At 53.9% G+C, this 20098-nt stretch overlaps 2 protein-coding genes across 2 annotated transcripts in view; one reads left to right on the top strand and one right to left on the bottom strand.

Moving 5' to 3' along the window:
- The window catches only part of KIAA1614 (KIAA1614 ortholog), a 44917-nt gene extending 32398 nt beyond the window's left edge, over window positions 1–12519 (top strand). The window contains exons 10-13 of the mRNA XM_019027407.4: window positions 2003–2243; window positions 5322–5449; window positions 6236–6420; window positions 11254–12519. Coding sequence (XP_018882952.4) covers window positions 2003–2243; window positions 5322–5449; window positions 6236–6420; window positions 11254–11447 — 748 coding nt within the window. The 3' untranslated portion in view covers window positions 11448–12519. The remainder of the gene's footprint in view (window positions 1–2002; window positions 2244–5321; window positions 5450–6235; window positions 6421–11253) is intronic.
- LOC134759234 (atrophin-1-like) lies at window positions 10604–16912 on the bottom strand. Its single transcript, XM_063710350.1, has 2 exons — window positions 14971–16912; window positions 10604–11832 (listed from the first exon to the last, which is right to left on the bottom strand). Exons 1-2 carry the CDS (start codon window positions 15747–15749, stop codon window positions 11811–11813), a joined length of 801 nt encoding a protein of 266 aa, XP_063566420.1. The 5' UTR covers window positions 15750–16912; the 3' UTR covers window positions 10604–11810.
- Between the last annotated feature and the right edge of the window lie 3186 nt (window positions 16913–20098).

Below are 20098 nucleotides of genomic sequence, written 5' to 3'. Positions count from 1 at the left end.
TTCTGCTCTGTGCTTGGATGCTCGAAAGTAACCAGATGCAATCACATTTCCCTTCTCTCCTTCAGCTCAGGCGGAGCTGGGGGGAGAGGGGGTGGAGTGGGGGAAGGGTGGGGGCCGAGTCCTGGCCCTCGGGACCTCCTTGGCTTGCCTCAAAGCCTTGGTGAGCCCGGAGTTCTGGCCGGGGCCTTCTCTTCCCTGTGACACACTATGCCTGGTGGCTGCAGGCAGCTCTAAGCCTGAAGAGGCACCAGAGCCAGCTCTCCATCTCTAGCACCATCTGCTCTCCAGAACTTCAGAGCTGCATGCCCGGTTTCTCCTGGACATCTCCATCAGGGGGTCTGATGGGCCTCTCAAACAAAAAGCTCAACAACTGCTTCCCCCATGTCCCCTTCCCGGCAAACACATCACTGTCTGTCTGCACAGCACACAAGCCCGAATCCAGGAGTCCTGGGCTGCTTCCTCTTCCTTCTCTCCCACTGTAACCCTCTGCAAGTCCTTGCCAGCTCCGGAACTCCCTGCCTCCCACCACTTCTCCTGGCCTGAACTCATGGCTTCTTTGCTATACAACTCTAGTTGCCCCTACCTGCTCTCTGCCTTCACTCTTGCCCCTACATTTCCTTCTCCACACAATAGTCAAGGGTCGCTTTTTAAAACTTGGATTAAATGGTGTCATTCTCCTACTGAAAACCCTGCCTGCAATGGTTTTTCCCTGCACTTGGAGTAGACTTCACACCCCGGCTGTGGCTGGTCCTGCTTTGTGGAATCCGCCTTGCCTGCCTGTCTGACCTCATCTTGTCCTGCCTCTTCCCCCTTTCTCATCACCTACACCCAAGCCTCATGGCCTAGCCCCTTTCTGTTCTTAAACACCCAGAGCTCTTCCTGCCCCAAGGCTGCGGCACCAGCTGTTCCCCGCACCTGGACTACTCAACTCCAGGCGTGGCAGCCCTGGCTCCTTCTTCAACTCTCAGTTTAAAGCTCCTCTTCTCAGAGAGACCTTCCCCACCACTCCATTTCAAAGAAGTGCCTGGTCACAGTCTGCTTCACCCACATGGGATGGGTCTCCTTGGTTTTCATGGTCTGTTGTTCATAAGCTCCTGAGAGTAGGCACCTTGTTTGTCTTGCATACACACACCCCAGGACCTAGAAGAGGCTGACACATAGTAGGTCGTTAAGAAGTATTGAATGAATGGGCCAGGCAGTGGCTCATGCCTATAATCCCAGCACATTGGGAGGATGAGGCAGGTGGATCACTTGAGGTCAGGAGTTCGAGACCAGCCTGGCCAACATGGTGAAGCCCTGTCTGTACTAAAAATACAAAAAGTAGCCGGGCGTGGTGGTGTGTGCCTGCAATCCCAGCTACTCGGGAGGCTGAGGTGGGAGAACAGCTTGAACCTGGGTGGCAGAGGTTGCAGTGAGCCAAGATCATGCCATTGCACTCCAGTCTGGGCAGCAGAGTGAGACTCCATCTCAAAAAAGAAAAAAAATATATACTGAATGAATGATTGGGTGGGCCCTGAGCTGAGTGTTATGGCGGGGGGCTTGCCTGAGCTATTCTCCCCAAAAGCAACCCAAGCAGAGTATCTGGCAGTCTTTTTTTTCTTTCTTTTCTTTCTTTCTTTTCCTTTACTCTCTCTCTCCTTCCTTCCTTCTTTCCTTCTTTCTTCTCTTCCTTTTTTCTTTCTTTTCTTTTTTTGGGGTCTCACTATGTCACCCAGGTTGAGTGCAGTGGCGTGATCACAGCTCACTGCAGCCTTGACCTCCAGGCTCAAGTGATCCTCCCGCCTCCATCTCCCGAGTAGCTGGGACCACAGACAGGAGCCACCACACCCGGCTTCCACTTGGCCTTTCTTTCTACAGCCTGGTTGTTAGTTCCTGGCCCCAAATGTGCCAGAGGCATTGGTGCTGGCCCATCTGCCGCCCTCGAGATGGCCCCAGGGTACAGTCTGCCCTGGCCACCCTCCCGGCCCTCCCCCGCCCCCTCACCTCCACCCTTGTGTTTCAGAGCATCAGCAGGAGCTGGCACAGGACCCGGCTCCCCCTCGGCTGCCCCTTTGGACCAGAACAAGAAAAGGAGCAGCAGCGTAGCCTCCACCCTGGGGCTGAAAAAGCTCTTCTCAGCCCTGGGCCAGAGTTCCCGGCCCAAGCTGGGCAAGTCCCGCAGCTACAGCGTGGAGCAGTTGCAGCCCGCCCCGCCTGGCCTGACGTCACACTCCAGGGCCCCATCGTTACAATCCCTGCACCCGGTGAGTCCAGGGGCCCCAGCCCAGGGAGTGAAGCCAGCAGCGGTGCAACCACCATCAGAATCAAAGGTGAAAGGAGGGAGGAGGCATCCTGAGGATGCCTCCCAAGGAGCCCACAGTAGGGAGACGGAAGCTGCTGGCATCCCCATGGTTGACCCATGAGACTTGGGTTCCCCTAGAACCAAGTCAGCAGCTCCTCACACTGCTGTTCCCCGCCAGCTGCCCAGGCCTGGGGTCACTCTAGGCTACTCTCTCTTCCTCAGCTTTGCCACCTCAGCCAAGTCTCCGAGAGTTGACAGCCTGATGGTTCTGGAAACTTCTCCATGGCCGTAGTGACTCTGAGCCCAGGCACAGATCACTTTCCACGTGGATTCCCTCAGCAGCCCCTTGACCGGCCTCCCTGCCATGGTCCTGCATGTGGCTTCCAGAGTGGTCCTTCTGATATGCAAATCCGACCACGCCACCCCCTCGCCGAACATCTGTCATTGGTCCCTTATCGCCTTCAAGACAAAGTTCAGACCACTTGGCATGGCCAGAGAGTTTCTGGGATCTGTCTGCTTTCATCCCTCCTCATTCTTCTTTTAACACGCTTGACCCCGGTTGCAGCTGACCCCCTTGCAGTTCTGTCGGCAGATCACACACAGTCTGACTTTGAACCTTCAGGGCTCTTTCTCCCACCTTCCCCACCTGCAAACGCCCGCTCATCCATCTACTGCAGGCATACGCCCCTCAGGGAGCTGCTCCCAATCCTGCCTCAGGCCAAACTGGGGCTCCACCCACCCCCCTCCCATTTCTCCTGTGCCTCCCTCCTTTGTGGAACTCGAGGCATCAGGTTTAGTTGGGTTTTGTCTCTCAGCCCTCACTGGAGTGTGAGTTATTTGAGGGAACACCGCTTGATCTTTGTATTCCGGTACTTGCTAGGGAAGCTAATACAGTACGCACAATACATACCGAGTAGTGAGTGGGTGGGAAGCGCAGGGCAGCTCGCTCAGGCTCTCCCTCACCAAGCGCCCCACGCTCTGCAACCAGGAGCAGCAACCCTCGGACACCCCTTCTGTTCCAGGGAGTTCAGGTGGTCTGTTTCTCCTAATTCCCTCCCCGCTCTCCTAGGCAGAGTGAAGCAGGTGAGAGCGGTTTGCGTCGCTGGCGCCTTTCATTTCCCAGGCTGCAGGCGAGAAGAGGATGCGGACTGAATGAAGGTCCCATTGACTGTCTTCCACCAAAGACTGTCCAAGGCGTGTGGCCAGTGCTCAACAAATATTTGCTGGTTGAGTGAATGGAAGGCAGAGAAACCACCGCAGATATTGAAGCTGGGGGGAATCAGCAGCGGTGACTTGTGCTCCAGAAACTCACTGTTCTTATGAAGTTAGATTTATCCAAAGCGTGTCTGAGCCGTGGCACCCAGATTTATTGTCATCAGGACTTCCATCTCTGTAAGCCCTCCAAGGCAAACACCACCCCCGTCGGTGTCATGGAGAGGTTCATAGGCAATCTGAGCTGAATGGACAGAGATAGGAAGTCGACTGGGCAAGAAAGGGAGGCAGAGCAGGGAGGATGAGCAGCAGAGATAAATTTTCAAGAACTGAAAAAAGACAGAAATTTTCAAGAAAATAAAAAAGAAGATAAAGGAAGAATCTGTCTCCCCTGCAGTATTTGTGACATTCCAATACTTGCTGTTGGTGTGTGGTTCTACCAAGAGTGTGTTTGCTGGGAGGTTTAGTTTTTTTTTTTTTTTTTTTTTAAGATGGAGTCTTGCTCTGTCACCCAGGCTGGAGTGCAGTGGCGCAATGTCTGCTCACTGCAACCTCGACCTCCCAGGTTCAACCAATTTTCCTGCCTCAGCCTCCTGAGTAGTTGAGAGTACAGGCATAGGCCACCACAGCCGGCTAATTTTTATATTTTTAGTAGAGATGGGGTTTCACCATGTTGGCCAGGCTGGTCTCAAACTCCTGACTTCATGTAATCCACCTGCCTTGGCCTCCCAAAGTGCTGGGATTACAGGCATGAGCCACTGCGCCCGGCTGTATATATACCACATTTTCTTTATCCATTTGTTGGTTGATGGGCACTTAGCTTGGTTCCATATCTTTGCAATTGCAAATTGTGCTGTTATATACATGTGCACACCATGTACACAGCAGCACAATTTGCAATTGCAAATATATGGAACCAAACTTTTCTTACAATGACTTCTTTCCTTTGGTAGATACCCAGTAGTGGGATTGTAGGATTGAATGGTAGTAGATTTTTTTTTTTTTTTTTTGAGACAGGGTCTCATTCTGTCACTCAGGTTGGAGTGCAATGGCATGATTTCAGCTCACTGCAACCTTCGCCTCCGGGTTCAAGTGAGTCTCCTGCTTCAGCCTCCTGAGTAGCTGGGATTACAGGCACCCGCCACCATGCCCGGCTAATTTTTGTAATTTTAGTAGAGACAGGGTTTCACCATGTTGGCCAGGCTGGTCTTGAACTCCTGACCTCAGGTGATCTGCCCGCCTCAGCCTCCTAAAGTGCTAGGATTACAGGCGTGAGCCACTGCACCCGGCACACACCATCTCTTTTTAATGTGCACTGAAACCTTTTAACTTACCTGTGCTCAGCCCTGCCCCCATCATTCTGTGAGCTCCTTGAATGATTTCTTGTCTTTTTATCCACAATGTTTGAAGGTGCAATATTCAATTTAAATTTTTGAACGAAAGCAATCATAAAAGACATACTAAAGAATCACAAAATATTTTGAATTTTAACTCTAAAGTGGTATTTATTACTGTATAATAAACTTACTTTCATTTCTTCCTTAATGAGTACATTAGATTTCCTTAATCAATGAGGTAATTAGTGTAGCACTAAAGTTGTTATTTCAGCTAAAAAGCAAAACAAAAACTCCCTTGACCCTCAGATGGCCTATGTAGACCCATCTCCTTGAGTAAGTCATGGTGGTTCCTGTTGAATTCTTGGAAGCAATGATAAAAGCTTGTGCTGTCACTTTCTTACGGGGCCCTCAGGTTCATGGTGGGGCCAAGTCCTCTGTCAGCACCTCCCAGGTGGCTTTTCTCACCCGCAATATTGTCCCTTTCTCATCAGGTGTCACCCTCTCACCAGCATCGGAAAGCTGCCTCTTTTCAGAACCTCCATTCTCTGCTGAGCAGCAAGGGGGACCGGTCCAGCCTCTACCTGGTAGCAGGGCCAGGGGACCACAGTGCAGCTGGCAGGTATGAGGGGCACACATGGTTTGGAGGATAAACTCAGAGAGTGACCAGTGGAGCCAAAAGCTTAACTCCTTCCTGCCTCAGCATCATGGCTCTGAGCAGGGTCCTTTGAAGGGAAAGCAACAGGACATCTGATGTGTGGAGACGAGGCTGCCACGGGAGTCTCAGCACCTCAGTGCCCTGCATGGACCCTCGGTGCATTGGGCTCTGAGAAGGCCTGGGGTTGCTGGAGGGGGTAGAGTTGGCCGGTTTGATTCCACTGTCCCTCTGCTGTGCAATGACATCTTGAAATCAGAAAGTTTAGAGAGTTTTCTTAGCCCAGCTAAAGATCCGAATAAACACATAGAGACAGAGGCCCCCAAAGAGGCCCGTGACCCATGACCTGCTTGGAAAATCCCACCCTGTCCGATGAGGCCCTGTAGGCTGGCTGCTCTTTCCTGGGGCGTGGATGTACTTCAGGGTGTATGTTAGCTCCTGGAAATGTGACATAAAGTTATACCTTTTGTCAGATTCTTACAAAGGTCTCTGTACCCCCCAAAATTTGAAACCACTGCTTTGGGAGGGTGGGGTTTCTAGTTCCACAGCAGGCTTTGGGGGGGCTTGCACAGCGGTGGAAACCCACCAGTTTTGGCCCTAGCAGGCTCTTTTTGCTGGTTGAAGTCAGCAGAACCCCAGCCTCCAATGCCAGGCTCTTAAGTCTGTGAGGCATCGGTCATCTGTAAGCCAGGGAAGAGCTGTGCCCAGTGCCTGACGCTTTTTGCCCTCACTGTGTGTCTGGTTCCCTCGCAGGCCGGCCAAGACTTCACCACGGCGTGCCCTCAGTGTGGAGGACGTGGGTGCTCCCAGCCTGGCTCGCACCGTGGGCCGCCTGGTGGAGGTGTTCCCAGACGGCACCAGCCAGCTGCAGCTGCAGCGCTCCCCGGGGGGCACGTTCGGCTTCTGCGTGGCCTCTGGGAATGGGCGCCCAGACTCAGGTATGCCCTCTCCTCTTCCTCAGCCCCATGGCTGGGGTGGCCTTAGCAAACAAGGCAGGGCCTTCTGGCTGTGGTCAGAGGCTTTTCTGGTCTTTGGCTGAGCCGTGCAGCTCTGGGAATTCAGAAAGCCTCTGACTACAGGACTAGGCTTCTCCCCTCAGGGGCTCTTTCTGAATTGTCCAGGGCTCTCTAGGAGTCTGCACCTGCAGAGCCTTTGCCCTGGGCAACTGCAGCTGAGAGTGCGTTGGTGGGGAGTGTGCGGGAGGGGGTAGAGTTGGCAGGTTTGACTCCACTGTCCCCCTGCTGTCTGATGACATCTTGAAATTAGAATCTTAGGCCGGGCACGGTGGCTCATGCCTGTAATCCCAGCACTTTGGGAGGCCGAGGCGCCTGGATCACCTGAGGTCAGGAGTTCGAGACCAGTCTGGCCCACATGGTGAAACCCATGTCTACTAAAAATACAAAATTAGCTGGGCGTGGTGGCGCATGCCTATAATCCCAGCTACTTGGGAGGCTGAGGCAGGAGAATTGCTTGAACCCGGGAGGTAGAGGTTGCAGTGAGCCGAGATTGCGCCATTGCACTCCAGCCTGGGCAACAACAGCAAAACTTCATCTCAAAGGGAAAAAAAAAAGAAATAAATAAATTAGAATTTTGAAGGCCATCTTTGCAGAGGAGAGCCAGAGGGAAACTGTCTGTGCCTGCTGGTTCTCAGTAGTCCCTTTGATGTGGCTGCGTTGAAACAGTTCCTTTCCTCCGGCTGTGGAGTATGTCTGGGCACGTGGAGCATGCCTGTCTGTCTCTGCATCCCGTCCCTCCCTCAGGCCTGTGCCCGATGATTATGTTCAGATGAATCCTGGCTGCAGGCCTCTGACTGGGGTGTGCTCTGGGTCTCAATTCAACCCAGGCAAGGGCAGGGAGAAGTCCTGGACAGCATTCTGCACTCTGACCAGTTCTCAGTTCCACCCCATCCATGAGTCTTTCAGGGCAACGTGACTTGCCAAAGCCCACGCCCAAGGTCTGTGGTCCAGAATGCATCTCAAGGGCCCATAAAAGACATTCCCCAGAGGATCAGGGAAGGAAGACACGTATGTGAGGGTGGGGAAGGAGGGGAGGGGAAGGAAGGAGAGAGAAAGGGAGAGACAGATACAGAAAGACGAGCACAGAAGCCTACTGTGGCCGGGCTCTGTCAATGGGGGGTTGAGTCCTGTGCTTTGATCTCCTAGCTCAGTGCTGTTTAGCCTGGAAAAAAGTCTGCCTGCTGCCACATTTGCAGACCACAGCATGAGTTCTCATGTCTGTTCCATCACTGTTTCAGCAAATATACACTAAGCACCTACTATGTGTTATAGATACGGGGGATACAGCAGTAAATGGAACAGACCAAATCCCTATCCTCATGAATATATTACCCAGTGAGCAGTTAGATTATATCTATAAAATGTGTACTCTTGTTATGTATAATGTGCTACGTATGTCAGATGGTGAAAAGAAAGTTCTGAGAAACATACAGATAAAGCAGGTGTGGCAGGTGCTGGTATAGAGAGGAGTGTGGGGAGGCTTTTCTGAGAAGATGACACTTGAGCACGGCCGTGGATGGGGCGAGGGAGGGGCCCCATGGGTGTCTGGGGAAGAGCAAGTGCGGAGCCCTGGTGGAGGGGCGAGCCTGGCCTGTGAGAACTGTGAGGGTCAGGCTGGACACTGCAGAGCAGGCAAGGGGTTGGGAGGAGCAGAGTTTGGAAAGATGGGGTTGTGCCACTGTAAGGGGCTTTGGCTTTCATGCCGAATGAGATGGGAGCCACTAGAGGGCTCGGAGCGAGCACTGAGACTCTCTAATGTCTATGAGAATAGACCCCAGTGGGACACGGGTGGAGCAAGGGAGCCCTGTGTTGAAGCTATTTCAGCAGTCCAGGACAGAGACAGTGGTGCCTGGACTGGGAACGGCTGTGGGGATGGGGAGAGGGGAGAGGGGACAGGGGTTGGATTCTGGTTGATTTGACTATTTGCTGATGAGCTGGACATGTAAGAGGAAGAGAGGACAGGTCTCTGCCTACTCTGGACCTCAGGAGGATAAAAAGTCCTTCCTCACAGGCCTTCCCGTAGCTTCCTCTCCCGTTAGGGGAGCAGGACAGGCCCCCCGGACAGGTGGTGTGAAGGCAGAGGCAGACAACGCAGCATGTTTGTGCTCCGGCACCTCTGCTGGCTATGTGATCTAGAGCAGGCGACATCCCCACTGAGCCTCACTCAGTTCCCTAATCTGTGAAACGAGGATGACAAAACCTACCTAGAAGAGTCATAAGGAGCATTTGGTAAGGCACACAGGAAAGGGCCTAGCATTTTTCTTCCCTCCCCTTCAGAAAGAGAAAGTCTGGGGAAGAGAACCCCAGACAGGGACCAGCGTGATCCGCATTCACCTGTCGATGTGAGTGCACACACAACAGGTCATTGTACTCTGCCGCCCACCCTCCCCCAGAGTCCCTTTTGGCTCCCTTGTAGGCAGTGGGAGCCCCTCCCCGTCACCCGTCAGGGAGCTCTGATGGGCAGGGGTCTCTAGTGACCCAGGGCCCCCGGCACCCTCGCCTGAGTTGGTGCCAGCTCCCCGTTGTGCCCAGGCACTCCCTGGTCCTGCTGCCGTCGTGGGTGCTGGATGGCACACAGGGGTCCCCACGCACATGAAGCCTGGCGAGTGCTGGGGCCTCTGTGCCCCCAGGCCATCCTCCAACAGCAGAGGGTCGCTTCTTCCAGGCTCCAAGGGGCTGTGAGGAGGGCTGGCTTGCGCCCCGCGCTGAACCGGCAGGATGCTGGTATTAACTTGCTGGCTTTCACATCCGACTCTATATGAGCCTGTGAGAACAGCAGGCTTTGCCTTCTGCTTCTAATTGGATACAACATAGAGATCACACATCCTCAACAAAGGCCATTTCCAGCAGACAATAAATGCCTATGACAGCAGGCTGTCATATTTGTGTCACGAATTTCAGTTGCGAAACCTACCTGAGTCTCCCCAAAATGGCAGGTGTGACGTCAGTGTCTGGCCTAGCTCTGGCAGCATTCTTTCAGGGTTTATCATTAGTCCCCACCTGCAACTCCCACAGCACATCAGACACCTCTCTGGGTTTGCCCCAGGGGCCCCTTCTTACCTGCCCCCTCCCCGTGCCACCAACCCGTAGACAGGGAGGGCAAGCAGTGAAATGTCCATCTAGAGGAGGTAAAAGACAGGGCTGAGGGAAAACGCCTTGTACAATCAGGATGGCAGATGTACTCTGTCAGGGAAGACAGCCCCACAGAAAAGGCTCGGCTTGGCCAAGAAGCAACAAAAGGGATTCTACACCTCAGACCAGGGAGGGGGAATGTGTACAAAGATTGGATTTACTAAATTCAGAGCCACAGACTTTCAGGTACTTCGGTGAAGATCAGCGCTCTTTCAAACCCACACTTCAGAGGCAGGCTTTACAATGCCTGACTTCTGTCAGGGCCAGAGGCTGGGCGGCCCAAAGCTCCTACGGGGCTGGGGGACCCGAGAGAGGACTTCCCACTAGTCCAAGATGTGGTGACTAGTTTCAAGCCAGAGATTGAGGAGCAGACCTGATGCCCTTTCGGGCCCCTGCTAAGAACCTGATTCAAGGAAAAGGAAGTGAAGACAGTAACGCGTGGGCAGTGGCCTCATGTCTGAAATGCAGAGTGAGCCGAGCTGGGCTGGGAACAGCGAGGGTGCCAAAGGCTGCGCTGAGCAGACTGAATTCCGCCAGTGCTGACGCCCACACCAGGGGTGTGCCCCGCAGTCCCTCCAGCAAACTCAGCTTGTGTCTCAGCCCCTGTGTCCACCCAGCATGAAGCATGGGCATCAGGGGGTCCAGCCTGCCCTGGGAGAGCCAGCACCTCACTTACTCTCCCAGGTGGGAGCAGCTGGAGGGGAATTTGAAAGGTTTCCAGCCGCGGTTGAGGCTGGCGGGGGGGGTTGCGGGCAGGGGGCCTCCTCAGCTGGATGCTTCCCAGCCCAGCCAGCCCAAGCCCCACAGGGCCTGGCGCACTGATGGGGGGGTTCCCTGAGAGCCGGAGCCTGGGAAAGAAGCAGAGAAGCTGGTTCCTGCAGGCTGGCTCTTGGCACCTTCTAGACCCAGGCAGGGCCTCTTTGGGGTGGGGAGGAGGGGGCATGTGCAGAAGAGGAGAGGGAGCCACCGCAGCTTTGAAATATGTGGCTAGAATTTTTATTTTTCCTGGGGTTTTTTGCTCAGATGCTTCCCCATCCCAATTGAGGAACCATATCTGAGTAAGACTGAGGCCAGTGTCAGTCTTTGGCAATAGAGTGCAGCAAACCAGGCTAGGATGTGGCTCAGCCACTTTTGCTCTTCCGATGATACCTTCCCACGACCCTGGCCTTTACGCTGGGCCTGGGTGACCTGAGGCAGCAACTAGATCATAGTGCCAGGCACTGAGTAGGTATGGTTCCTAATTTTTAAAAACTATTTTCCTCCCAATTCTACAAGAAAAGCTCATCTCAGAAAAAGATTAGCTCACTCACTGTCAGGTATAAATAAATGACAACAGTTTAACACGTTATTTGCACTAGGAGCATTTCCACTTTAAAAGCAGAGACAGTGGAATGGAGTTAGACCATGGAGGAGGCGCACTGTATCTATGTCTAAAGCCAGTTGTGGTTGTGAGGTGGAATAATGAGGGGTGTGTGTATGTGTGCATGCGCACAGAGAAGTGCCTGGTATGAGCACCTCCTCCCTGTGCCACACAAACAGCACCTCATTAACATGGTCAGCATTCCAGAGATGCACTTCTTCGATTTGGGTGTCATTGTGAAATTCTCCTGTTTTCCTCTGCAGGGATCTACGTGCAGGAGATGGCTGACGTGAGCACGGCCAAGCTGTACTCAGGGCTGCTGGGGGTGGGCGATGAGATCCTCGAGGTGAACGGGGCCAAGGTGGCAGGGCTGGGCTTGGCTCACATTAAGGAGCTCCTGGCCCACTCAGAGAGCTTGTCAATCCGTGTCCTGAGGCAGAGACCTGTCCCACGGTGACCCAGAAGTGCCGCTGCCCTCACTGTCACCGCCTCGGAAGCCCTGAAGCACTCGGGGTGGTTGGCAGGAACGTGCTGCACAGAGCTGCTCTGTGGCGGAAACAGATCCTGGCAGCATCTAACCCCTTGGGCTGTGGCAGGGCTTCTGTGGTGGGCTGCCTTTGGGAGACGCAAGGAGCCTGTTTGCATATTTTGTTTAAGGCCATTTATCCAGAACTAGAAAAAGAAAAAAACGGGTCTCCTTCCATGTCTGAGGGGGTGTCAATATCTACTTGTACCTTTGCTGGCAGGGGGAGAAGGGAGATTCAGTGGATCCTTTGGTTGATGCCTGAGAGCCGGCCTCACCTCCTGGTCCCACTCCTGGTCAAAGGCTACAGCCTCCAACACTGTGGAGCCAAAGAAAACACATGTCCATATTGGCCTTGACCCTTCCCTATTTCAGCCACGTTCCTCCCTACTCCATTCACTGCCCTTGCCCTTTATCCAGAAATGGGCAAAGTGTCCCGGAGTACCAGCCTTACAGCCATTGACCATATATGCCAAACCAAAATCAGAACGTGTGGTCTGGCAGGAGTTTTATGCCCCTTTGGGGTGTGTGAATTCTGGGAGATGTTATCTGGTAGCCAGAATATTAAAAATTTCTAGGAAATTTTTTTTATACATAAAGTTGAAAACAACAACAACAACAACAAAGACCAATTTCAGGACGTGCTACTGTGGTAGCCAGGATCCAGCTAGTGGGACTAGCCAGACCAGCCCCATGCCACCCCGGCTGCTGCCTCTGCCCAGGTGGAGGCAAGAGTTGCTGCAACCTGACCTGTGGCAGCCTCCATCTTAGTTCTGTCCAGCTTGGACACAGGGCTGCAGCAGGTGCCTGGCCATCACAGCTGCATGCTTTCTGCCCAGACCTCCTGGCAGTGCTGTCGGTGGGCAGGTGGGTGGGTGGGCAGCAGGGAAGCTGCAGAGAGCGGGGCTGGGCCATCTGCCTGGGCCTCAGTGCTGCCTGGAGGGCTGGGACTCTTTGGGAGTGGATGGCCATGTGTCAGTCTTAACTTATTAAAAAGCAAACTAAAGCTTCTCTCACTCTGAGTTGCTAAATTCTCGGCTGGACACTCACTTGATCCTCACTAGCCATGGGCAGGACCAGGGAGTGGGGGAAGGCACGGGTGCTGGTGGTGGGCATGCCAGAGGAAAGGCTGGGGAGGCCACGGGTTAGGGTGACAGCCAGGGTAGATGCAGAAGCCTCCAGACCGTCCTTTGGCAAAAGAAAAGCCCTGGACAAGGTTTATGACCAGGAGAGAAGAAGCCAAGGGGCTCTAGCCAGGCACAACTGAGGAGTGGAATAGGAAGTTCAGGGCTGTTTTAGAACTGGCCAGGGTGCCAGCTGTGGTTAAAAAAAAAAAAATCCTGGAACCAAGAAACCCAACCTTCAGCAGAATTGGGTTTAAAAGAGTGTCAGGGCAGCTTTCATTGGGCAAGAACACTGAAGCAGGCCTGTGGCCCAGGGACAAGGTCGTGGGGGTGGGGAGGCAGTCCTGTGCAGTGTTGGGAGTGTGTTCCCCCACCCAGGGCCTTTGCAGCAGGAGCCAAGTAGAACCCTGTCTTCATGATGCCCATGGGAGGAGAGGGAGGGGCTGAGCCCCATGGCTCACAGAATGGGGTGGGGGGGTGAAGGAGGAATTAGGGGGATCTGGCAGGTGAGCAGAGGGGCCAGAGGAACAAGTGCTTGGGGCTTCAGGCTGTGAAGAGGGCACTGGCACTCTTCAAAGTGTAGAAATGAGCCCACAGCAAGAAACTTCAAGTGTGGGGAAACGCTGGCTCCTCCTATACTGCAATTCTTGGCTTAAGGTCACGAAACTGGAGAAATTTCATGTTGAGAAAAGCTCCTGGGGGCCAAAGACAGCTCCATTTTTCTCTGAAAAGGACAACTTGCCTTCCCAGGTGGGAGGAGGTGGAAGGGGGTGGCTGGGGCTGGGAGGATGGGAAAAAGCCTCAGGCGTATCACCTCCCAGGCTGGTGACATACTTAGTCCTTAAATAGTCCTGCCAGGTATGTCCTGCTCATTGTCTTCATTTTGCATAGATGGGGAACCAAGTTCAGCAGCAGTGACAGGGCATGCAATCCTGCCCCTCTGACTTGGGGCCCACTTTTCCCACTGCAGCTGCCTCCCCATGCCAGAAAAGGCTTGGTGCTAGGGGAGGGGCACAAGGCACGCAGGACACTGGAGGCTCCCAGGCCTCTGGACGGTGACCTAATTCCAAGGAGGCAAAGGCGCTGGCATCCCAGCTCCTCCCTGGGGCAGCCTGATGTGCAGGCCCTGCCTTGTGTGGAAATGGGAGGGGGCTTTGGTTCCTCCAGCCTCCAGTTTGACCTTCCCCAACTGCCTGCATCTGCCTGCCTGGGGAGCTGCTGACCTCGAAGGCCTGGGGCAGCCCTACCTCACACACTGGAACATCAGAACCTTTTTTTTTTTTTTTTTTTTTTTTGAGACAGTGTCTCACTCTGTTGCCCAGGCTTGGAGTGCAATGGCACGGTATCAGCTCACTGTAACCTCCGCTTCCTGGGCTCAAGTGATTCTCCTTCCCCAGCCTCCCGAGTAGCTGGGACTACAGGCGCCTGCCACTACGTCTAGCTAATTTTTGTATTTTTGGTAGAGACAGGGTTTCACTATGTTGGCCAGGCTGGTCTCGAACTCCTGACCTCATGTGATCCGCCCGACTCAGCCTCCCAAAGTGCTGGCCTGAGCCATAGTGCCTGGGCCATCAGAACCTTCTTACTGAGAGCTTATTAACCAGGAACCAGGACTAGGCCAGGCAAGAGCCCCCGGACTTAAGAAAGACCCGCAGCCTCAAGGGGCCCCACCCCAGGGGGAGGCACACACACATTACAGCGCCGGATGCAGGGTATGCTGCAAGAGGAGGTGCAGCCGGTGTAGCCTGTGGGTAGCCTGTGGACAGCCTGGGGCCGTGATTCGTGGTTGGCCGGGTAGTTGGCAAGGGCGCCAACCGGGCAGGTGAGCACAAGCAGGGCTTTGTAAAACGAGTAGGAAGCTACAGCAAGGGCCAAGTGGCTCAGGCACAGAAACGAAACAGCCACGTGCAAAGGTGTGGGTTTTCCCGGTGTCTAACTTATGTCCCTCCCGCGGTTCACAGAAGGCCCCTGACACTGGGACTACACGGAGCACAAAGTGGCACCCCTTTGCCTCAGGCACCTCAGTCTCCTCGGGGCTTGGGGGCATTTTCAGAAGCCACCCGCAGAACCAGCGTCCCGGGCGGCGGCTGGTTTTCCCCTCTTTCCCGGGGGCCCCCTCTGTCGCTGCGGGGTGCAGCGGCAGAGAGATATCCGCAGCTGGCACCCAGTGTCCCGGGAGGGAGAATCGGGGTCTGTCGCGGGCCCTGCGACCAGGAGGCGACTGTGCCCTCGGCAGCTGCCCCACGCCCGCCCCGCCCTCAGGCCACTAGAGGCAACCTCGCAGCGACTCTGGTGCCCCCCCAAGTCTCGCTGGCGGGGCGGGCGGTCCCTACCGGCCAGGGCAGGCAGCGGGCGGCCGCTTGTTCTGCACCCGCAGGCTCCGCGCCAGCCGCGCCTTCCCGGCCACGCGGCCGCCCGCGGAGTGTTCCCGCCGCGCAGACAGGAGGCGTGGGGCCAGGCAGCACGGCCAACAGCCTCTGTCCGCGTCCTCCCGCGGGGCCTCGCGCGGGCGGGGGTGAGAGGGGAGCGGCCCGTTGCCCTGCCTGGGGGTCGCCAGGGCCTTCGTGCCAAGGCCGCTTCCGCGAGGCGGGGTGTGTGCAGCAGGGCACCAGCTGTTAGAGCCGCGGGGGCCTGCAGCCTGAGGGTGGAGGGCGGGCGGGCTCGCGGGGGTTTTGCAAACCCCGCCCCCAGCACACGCGCGCACGCGTACACGCACACACACTGCTGGGCTCACCCTGCCCTTGAGAAACGCACGGCTGGGGAGGCGGACGGGGCCTACTGGTGCACCGCACGGTCCCGGGCCTTGGTGAAAAGTGCTGTGGAGGCGGCGCGCCGAGCCAGACTGGGAGGATGAGCTGGAGCTGGAGCTGGCCGGAGGGATGGGGAGGAAGTGGGGCGACCTAGGGACCCTCACGTCCGTGGGGCAGGGTGTGCAGGAATGAGTACCTGGTACATGAGTGTCCCCAGCTTTCAGGCGTGCTGGAAAAACCGCAGGCCGGCTCGAATTTTGGAAACCAGTGTTAACCAGGACTTCAAGGACCTGCCTTCGTTGGGCTGTCCCTCGCCTTGCCCTGCCAGCTACGCGAATGTACCAGAGCTCTGTTGAGGTCATTAAATCACCCTGAATCCATACGGCAACACTGCGGCAACACTGCGAGGGAGAGACTATTATACCAGGCTAACGCACGAGGAGTCCGAGGCTCAAAGGTTAATTCACAGATAGATCCAAAGTCTGGGAGCCAATCAAAAGCGGAGGCAGGATTTGAACCTGGCCCTCTGTGACTTCCAGCCGGCATCCTTCCACCCTCCTGGGTCCCTCTGCAGCTCACCTCCCTTGGAGGCCCTCGAGCAGCTCTGGAGGCCCTGCTTGGCCTGCCTGCCACTGACCTTCACCAGGACGCGGGGGCCCTCATTTCGGTTTTTCTTCTGGGAAGTGGGGCTGGAGAAGAGCAGGCAGATCCCTTTCCAGGGCAGTGTTTCCAAACTGCAGGCACAATTCACTCATGGGTTATAAAAGCAATTTTGTGGGTTGAGACCAGCATTAAATTAAAATAAAAATTAGAGTGCTTTATACAAGCCAAGGGTAGGTTAGGTTTTGAGAAATGCTTCTTCTGCAAGTGTGTACCGAGTTGTAATTTAAAGTGGGTTATGGCTCTGTTCTGCGGGGAGGCAGAAGAAACCCTCAGGGCCATGGCCTGGCCCCTGGGGTAGTGGGGAAGAGGCCTCCATCCTAGATAGGTGTCCTGGGCAGCTGTTTGTTTTCACCTCTTTTCCGGGTGTGCCAAGAAGAGGCCTATGACCCAGGAGAGGAGGGCAATGATGCGACTGTGGACTTCTTAGTCTTCCAAACTGCCTCTGGGCACAGGATTCTTGTGTGGGTATTATTGGCAGGAGCTTTGTTTGTTGGCTCCTGGATCCCACCAGCCCCAACTTCACCCATCCATGCACCCACCTACTCTCTCATGCTTATGCATGTGCCTTGGCTGGAATGCCCTTTCCCTGTCCACACACAAACCCCGTGGCAGCCTTCAAAAATATTAGAGGTGTCTGTCTCTGGAAGCATTCCCGATACTGCATGCTGACTTCGGCTCCTCGCCTTAAATCCCATAGGATCTTGTACCAAGGGCTCTTTATTGTGACTCTTTAGGTAGAATTGCTTGTTTATCCTCCACTAAACTTACCTGGCAACAAGTGGACTTCCCTAGTTCATCTACCCAACCCATTTCCCACCCCAAGTCCCCAGACTAGTTCTGGAGCGACTCAAAAGGCCCTGCTGCACCTGCATGAACAGGCCTTCCCCTTTCTCCCTCCCTCCCCCACATATCCGCAGAGAAGTTTCCCTCTTTCCTACAGAGCCAGAGCACCTGCTTAGAAATGGCAAGAGCCTTCCTTGGCAAGAAGCTCTGCCCAGCGCTCTCTGGCTGTGGGTTGGCCAGGTCGGAGTGCTGGACCCTGAGGAAGGGGGCTGCAGGGACTGGCGCTGATATGTGCCCATGGAGCCAGGGCTTAACAGCTGCCCTGCCAGTCCTGGAGGGTATCCGGAGCTCTCCTGTGGCTGCCAGGCTGCCTGCCGGGCCTGCCTTTGTCTTGTCCTTCTGCAGTCTGGGCTCAGGCCCCTACTCACAGTGTGGAGCTGCCCTTAGGGTTCTGGCCCAGTGCCAGGCACTGGGGAGGGGCCTGTCCTGCCCTTAGGATACCCTCATCCCCAGGATGGATACAGCTTCGGTTGTGAAAAAAGGCCAGCGTGCAGGGCTACAATGGAAGCCTCAAGGCAGGAGGCCCCACTCTACCTAAGGAGCAGAAAGGCTCCCAGGAGAGCCAGCTCTAGGACCCCATGCCCCCCAAGACCCCAAGACCACCAGCCTCCATCCAGCTCTGGTGTTAACTCAGGAACAAGGGGTGCTGGCAGCCATGGGAGTGGCATTCAGAGGCCACAATTTTCATTCTCATCCTGAGCTCCCCAGACTAAGTCTCCAGGCTTTTCTGGGTTTATACAGTAAGGGGTTTGGCTCATTTACTTTTTGCTTATTTCCAGCCAAATACACAAAAGCTCCAAAACATTTATCAGCAAGGCGGACCTGTGTGAAACCCTGAGCCAGTAAATCTCTTGAACCCTACAGTGGACTTGAAATGCGGTCAAGTCCAAGGCAACTGATATCCATGCTTTATCCCAGGTACTTCTAGTTCAGTGCTTTAATCTGCCACTAACTGGCACCGCTTTTGTGACCCCTCTCCCCACTCCTCAGCCTTATGTTACCACTTCTCATGTTAGAGGGATGGCTTAGTGAGACATCTGCTTGCCACCACTGAAGTCAGGCCAGTGTGTTTTCTCTTCATGGAGGCCTTGTATGGTCCAGGCCAACCTGGGCTCCAATTCTGTCTCTACCACTTACTAGTTGTAGCCTTAGACAAATTTCTTTATTGCTGCATGCCCCAGTTTTCAGGTGTAAAATTGGCCTCAACAGTATTTCCCTCGTCGGGTTGAGAACTGAATGAAAATGTTTTGCTCCTCACAGCGTCCCTACAGCCTTGGTCAAAGACCTACCCCACACATCAGATTTGCATCAAATATTGGCCAGAACTATTGGCTACTGTTTAGATAAAACTTTCAGGAAGTTTAGAGTTACTGACCTCTTCGAAGGCCAGCCAATCTTACTGTGCCCGGAGAAAGCATCTGATGGTATGTGAGCAAGTGGGCTGGGAAGGGAGGTGGGGAGAAAACACCATCCAAAAAGGCTGGAATCGGAAGTGCGTGCCCACACTGGCTTCTGGAGCCCGTTGCCCCCTCTCTGAGGTGCATCTGTGGTGATGCTTGCTCAGGCTCAGCCTGCCCCTGCACAAACAGCTGCTGCTAACGCTCCGTGTAGCAGCACCTGGGCAGGTGGGCATACAGCTGACACCTGGAGGTGCCAAGGATCATTTACTGATTTGAAATTTGTCCTCTAGGACAGTGACCTATTATGGTGGCATGGACAGGCCTTCCCTTCCTGTGAGTTTCATTTTTGCCTCAGGTCTTGCCTTTTAACATTTTGGGACCTTTGGAATGATGGCAAATGAGTTTTGCTGCACAGCAAAGCCATGAGTAGAATCGAGTCACTGTCCACCTGTGGAACTGGACCCCTCAGCCTTGCAAACTGTGTCCCTCTGCCAAAGCGACACAGTCCATGTTTCTCCCTCGGGTAGGGGAGATGATCTACTTTTATTAGAGGATACATATAACCCTAACTCTCTAAGCACTCGTTTTTCTGGCGAGGCTGGTCAGTATGTTTATTTGCCATCACCTTTTCTCCCTAGCTATTATGTCTGGAAGAAATCAAGCTAAGGACTTAGCAAGCTCTGATATGGCACATTCCATGCTAGGCATGAGGGTCACAGTAAGCAGCTCTGCCTCTCACCACCTGTGTGACCTTTGGAAAATGACTTTTCTGTGTCCCAATTTCCTTACCTGCAGATTTGAGGTAACAGATGAGGAAACTTCTCATTTTTAGAATTCTATGTGTTAGTACAGACAAAGTACTTAGAACAGTGCCTGGCACATAGAAATTAATATCAGTGAGGATGATGATGGCAAATGGAATGATCAAGATCTCTCTGCCCTTAAGGGCCTTATGTAGCCTCATCACCTCATCCCACATAGAATTTAGGGCAGGCTCTCTCAACTACCAATTTGCTTGGACAATAGTCTTGTTTGCCAGCACTTCAGTGAGCAGGAGAATGAAGGACTCAATTCCTTTCTGTTCTGGTCTGTCTGTTCTCCCAAGCTCATTGTCTCAGTTGAAACTCTGTGCTGTGTAATATTTTGCATACACAGTATGGTTATGTATTGGTCCATTTTTATGCTGCCAATAAAGATATACTTGAGACTGGGAAGAAAAGGAGCTTTAACTTGACTTATAGTTCCACATAGATGGGGAGGATCATGGTGGAGTGCGAAAGGCACTTCTTACATGGCAGCAGCAAGAGAGAAATGAGGAGGAAGCAAAAGTGGAAACCCCTGATAAACCCATCAGATGTCATGAGACTTTTTCACTATCACAAGAATAGCACTGGAAAGACTGGCCTCCATGATTCATTTACCTCCCCCTGGGTCCCTCACAACACATAGGAATTCTGGGAGATACAATTCAAGTTAAGAGTTGAATGGGGACACAGCCAAACCATATAATTCCACTCCTGTGCCTTCCAAATCTCATGTCCTCACATTTCAAAACCAATCATGCCTTCCCAACAGTCCCCCCAGAGTCTTAACTCATTTCAGCATTAATCCAAAAGTCCACAGTTCAAAGTCTCATCTGAGACAAGGAAAAGTCCCTTCCATCAATCGAGCCTGTAAAATCAAAACCAAGCTAGTTATTTCCTAGATACAATGGGGATACAGGTATTGGGTAAATACAGCCGTTCCAAATGGGAGAAATTGGCCAAAACAAAGGGGCTACAAGGCCCCATGCAAGTCTGAAATCT

This window comes from Gorilla gorilla, chromosome 1 (genome assembly GCF_029281585.2).
Source record: "Gorilla gorilla gorilla isolate KB3781 chromosome 1, NHGRI_mGorGor1-v2.1_pri, whole genome shotgun sequence".
In the NCBI taxonomy this organism is placed as follows: Eukaryota; Metazoa; Chordata; class Mammalia; order Primates; family Hominidae; genus Gorilla; species Gorilla gorilla.
This window is presented reverse-complemented; position numbering and strand designations above follow the sequence as displayed.

What these genes read in the sequence shown, in the direction of transcription:
- LOC134759234 (XM_063710350.1), bottom strand. Translation starts at nt 15,749, where the DNA reads ATGACCTCAACAGAGCTCTGGTACATTCGCGTAGCTGGCAGGGCAAGG. An exon ending in CCCGCTGCCTGCCCTGGCCG is followed by an intron (nt 11,833 to 14,970) that starts GTAGGGACCGCC and finishes TTGGCTCCACAG; the next exon opens with TGTTGGAGGCTGTAGCCTTT.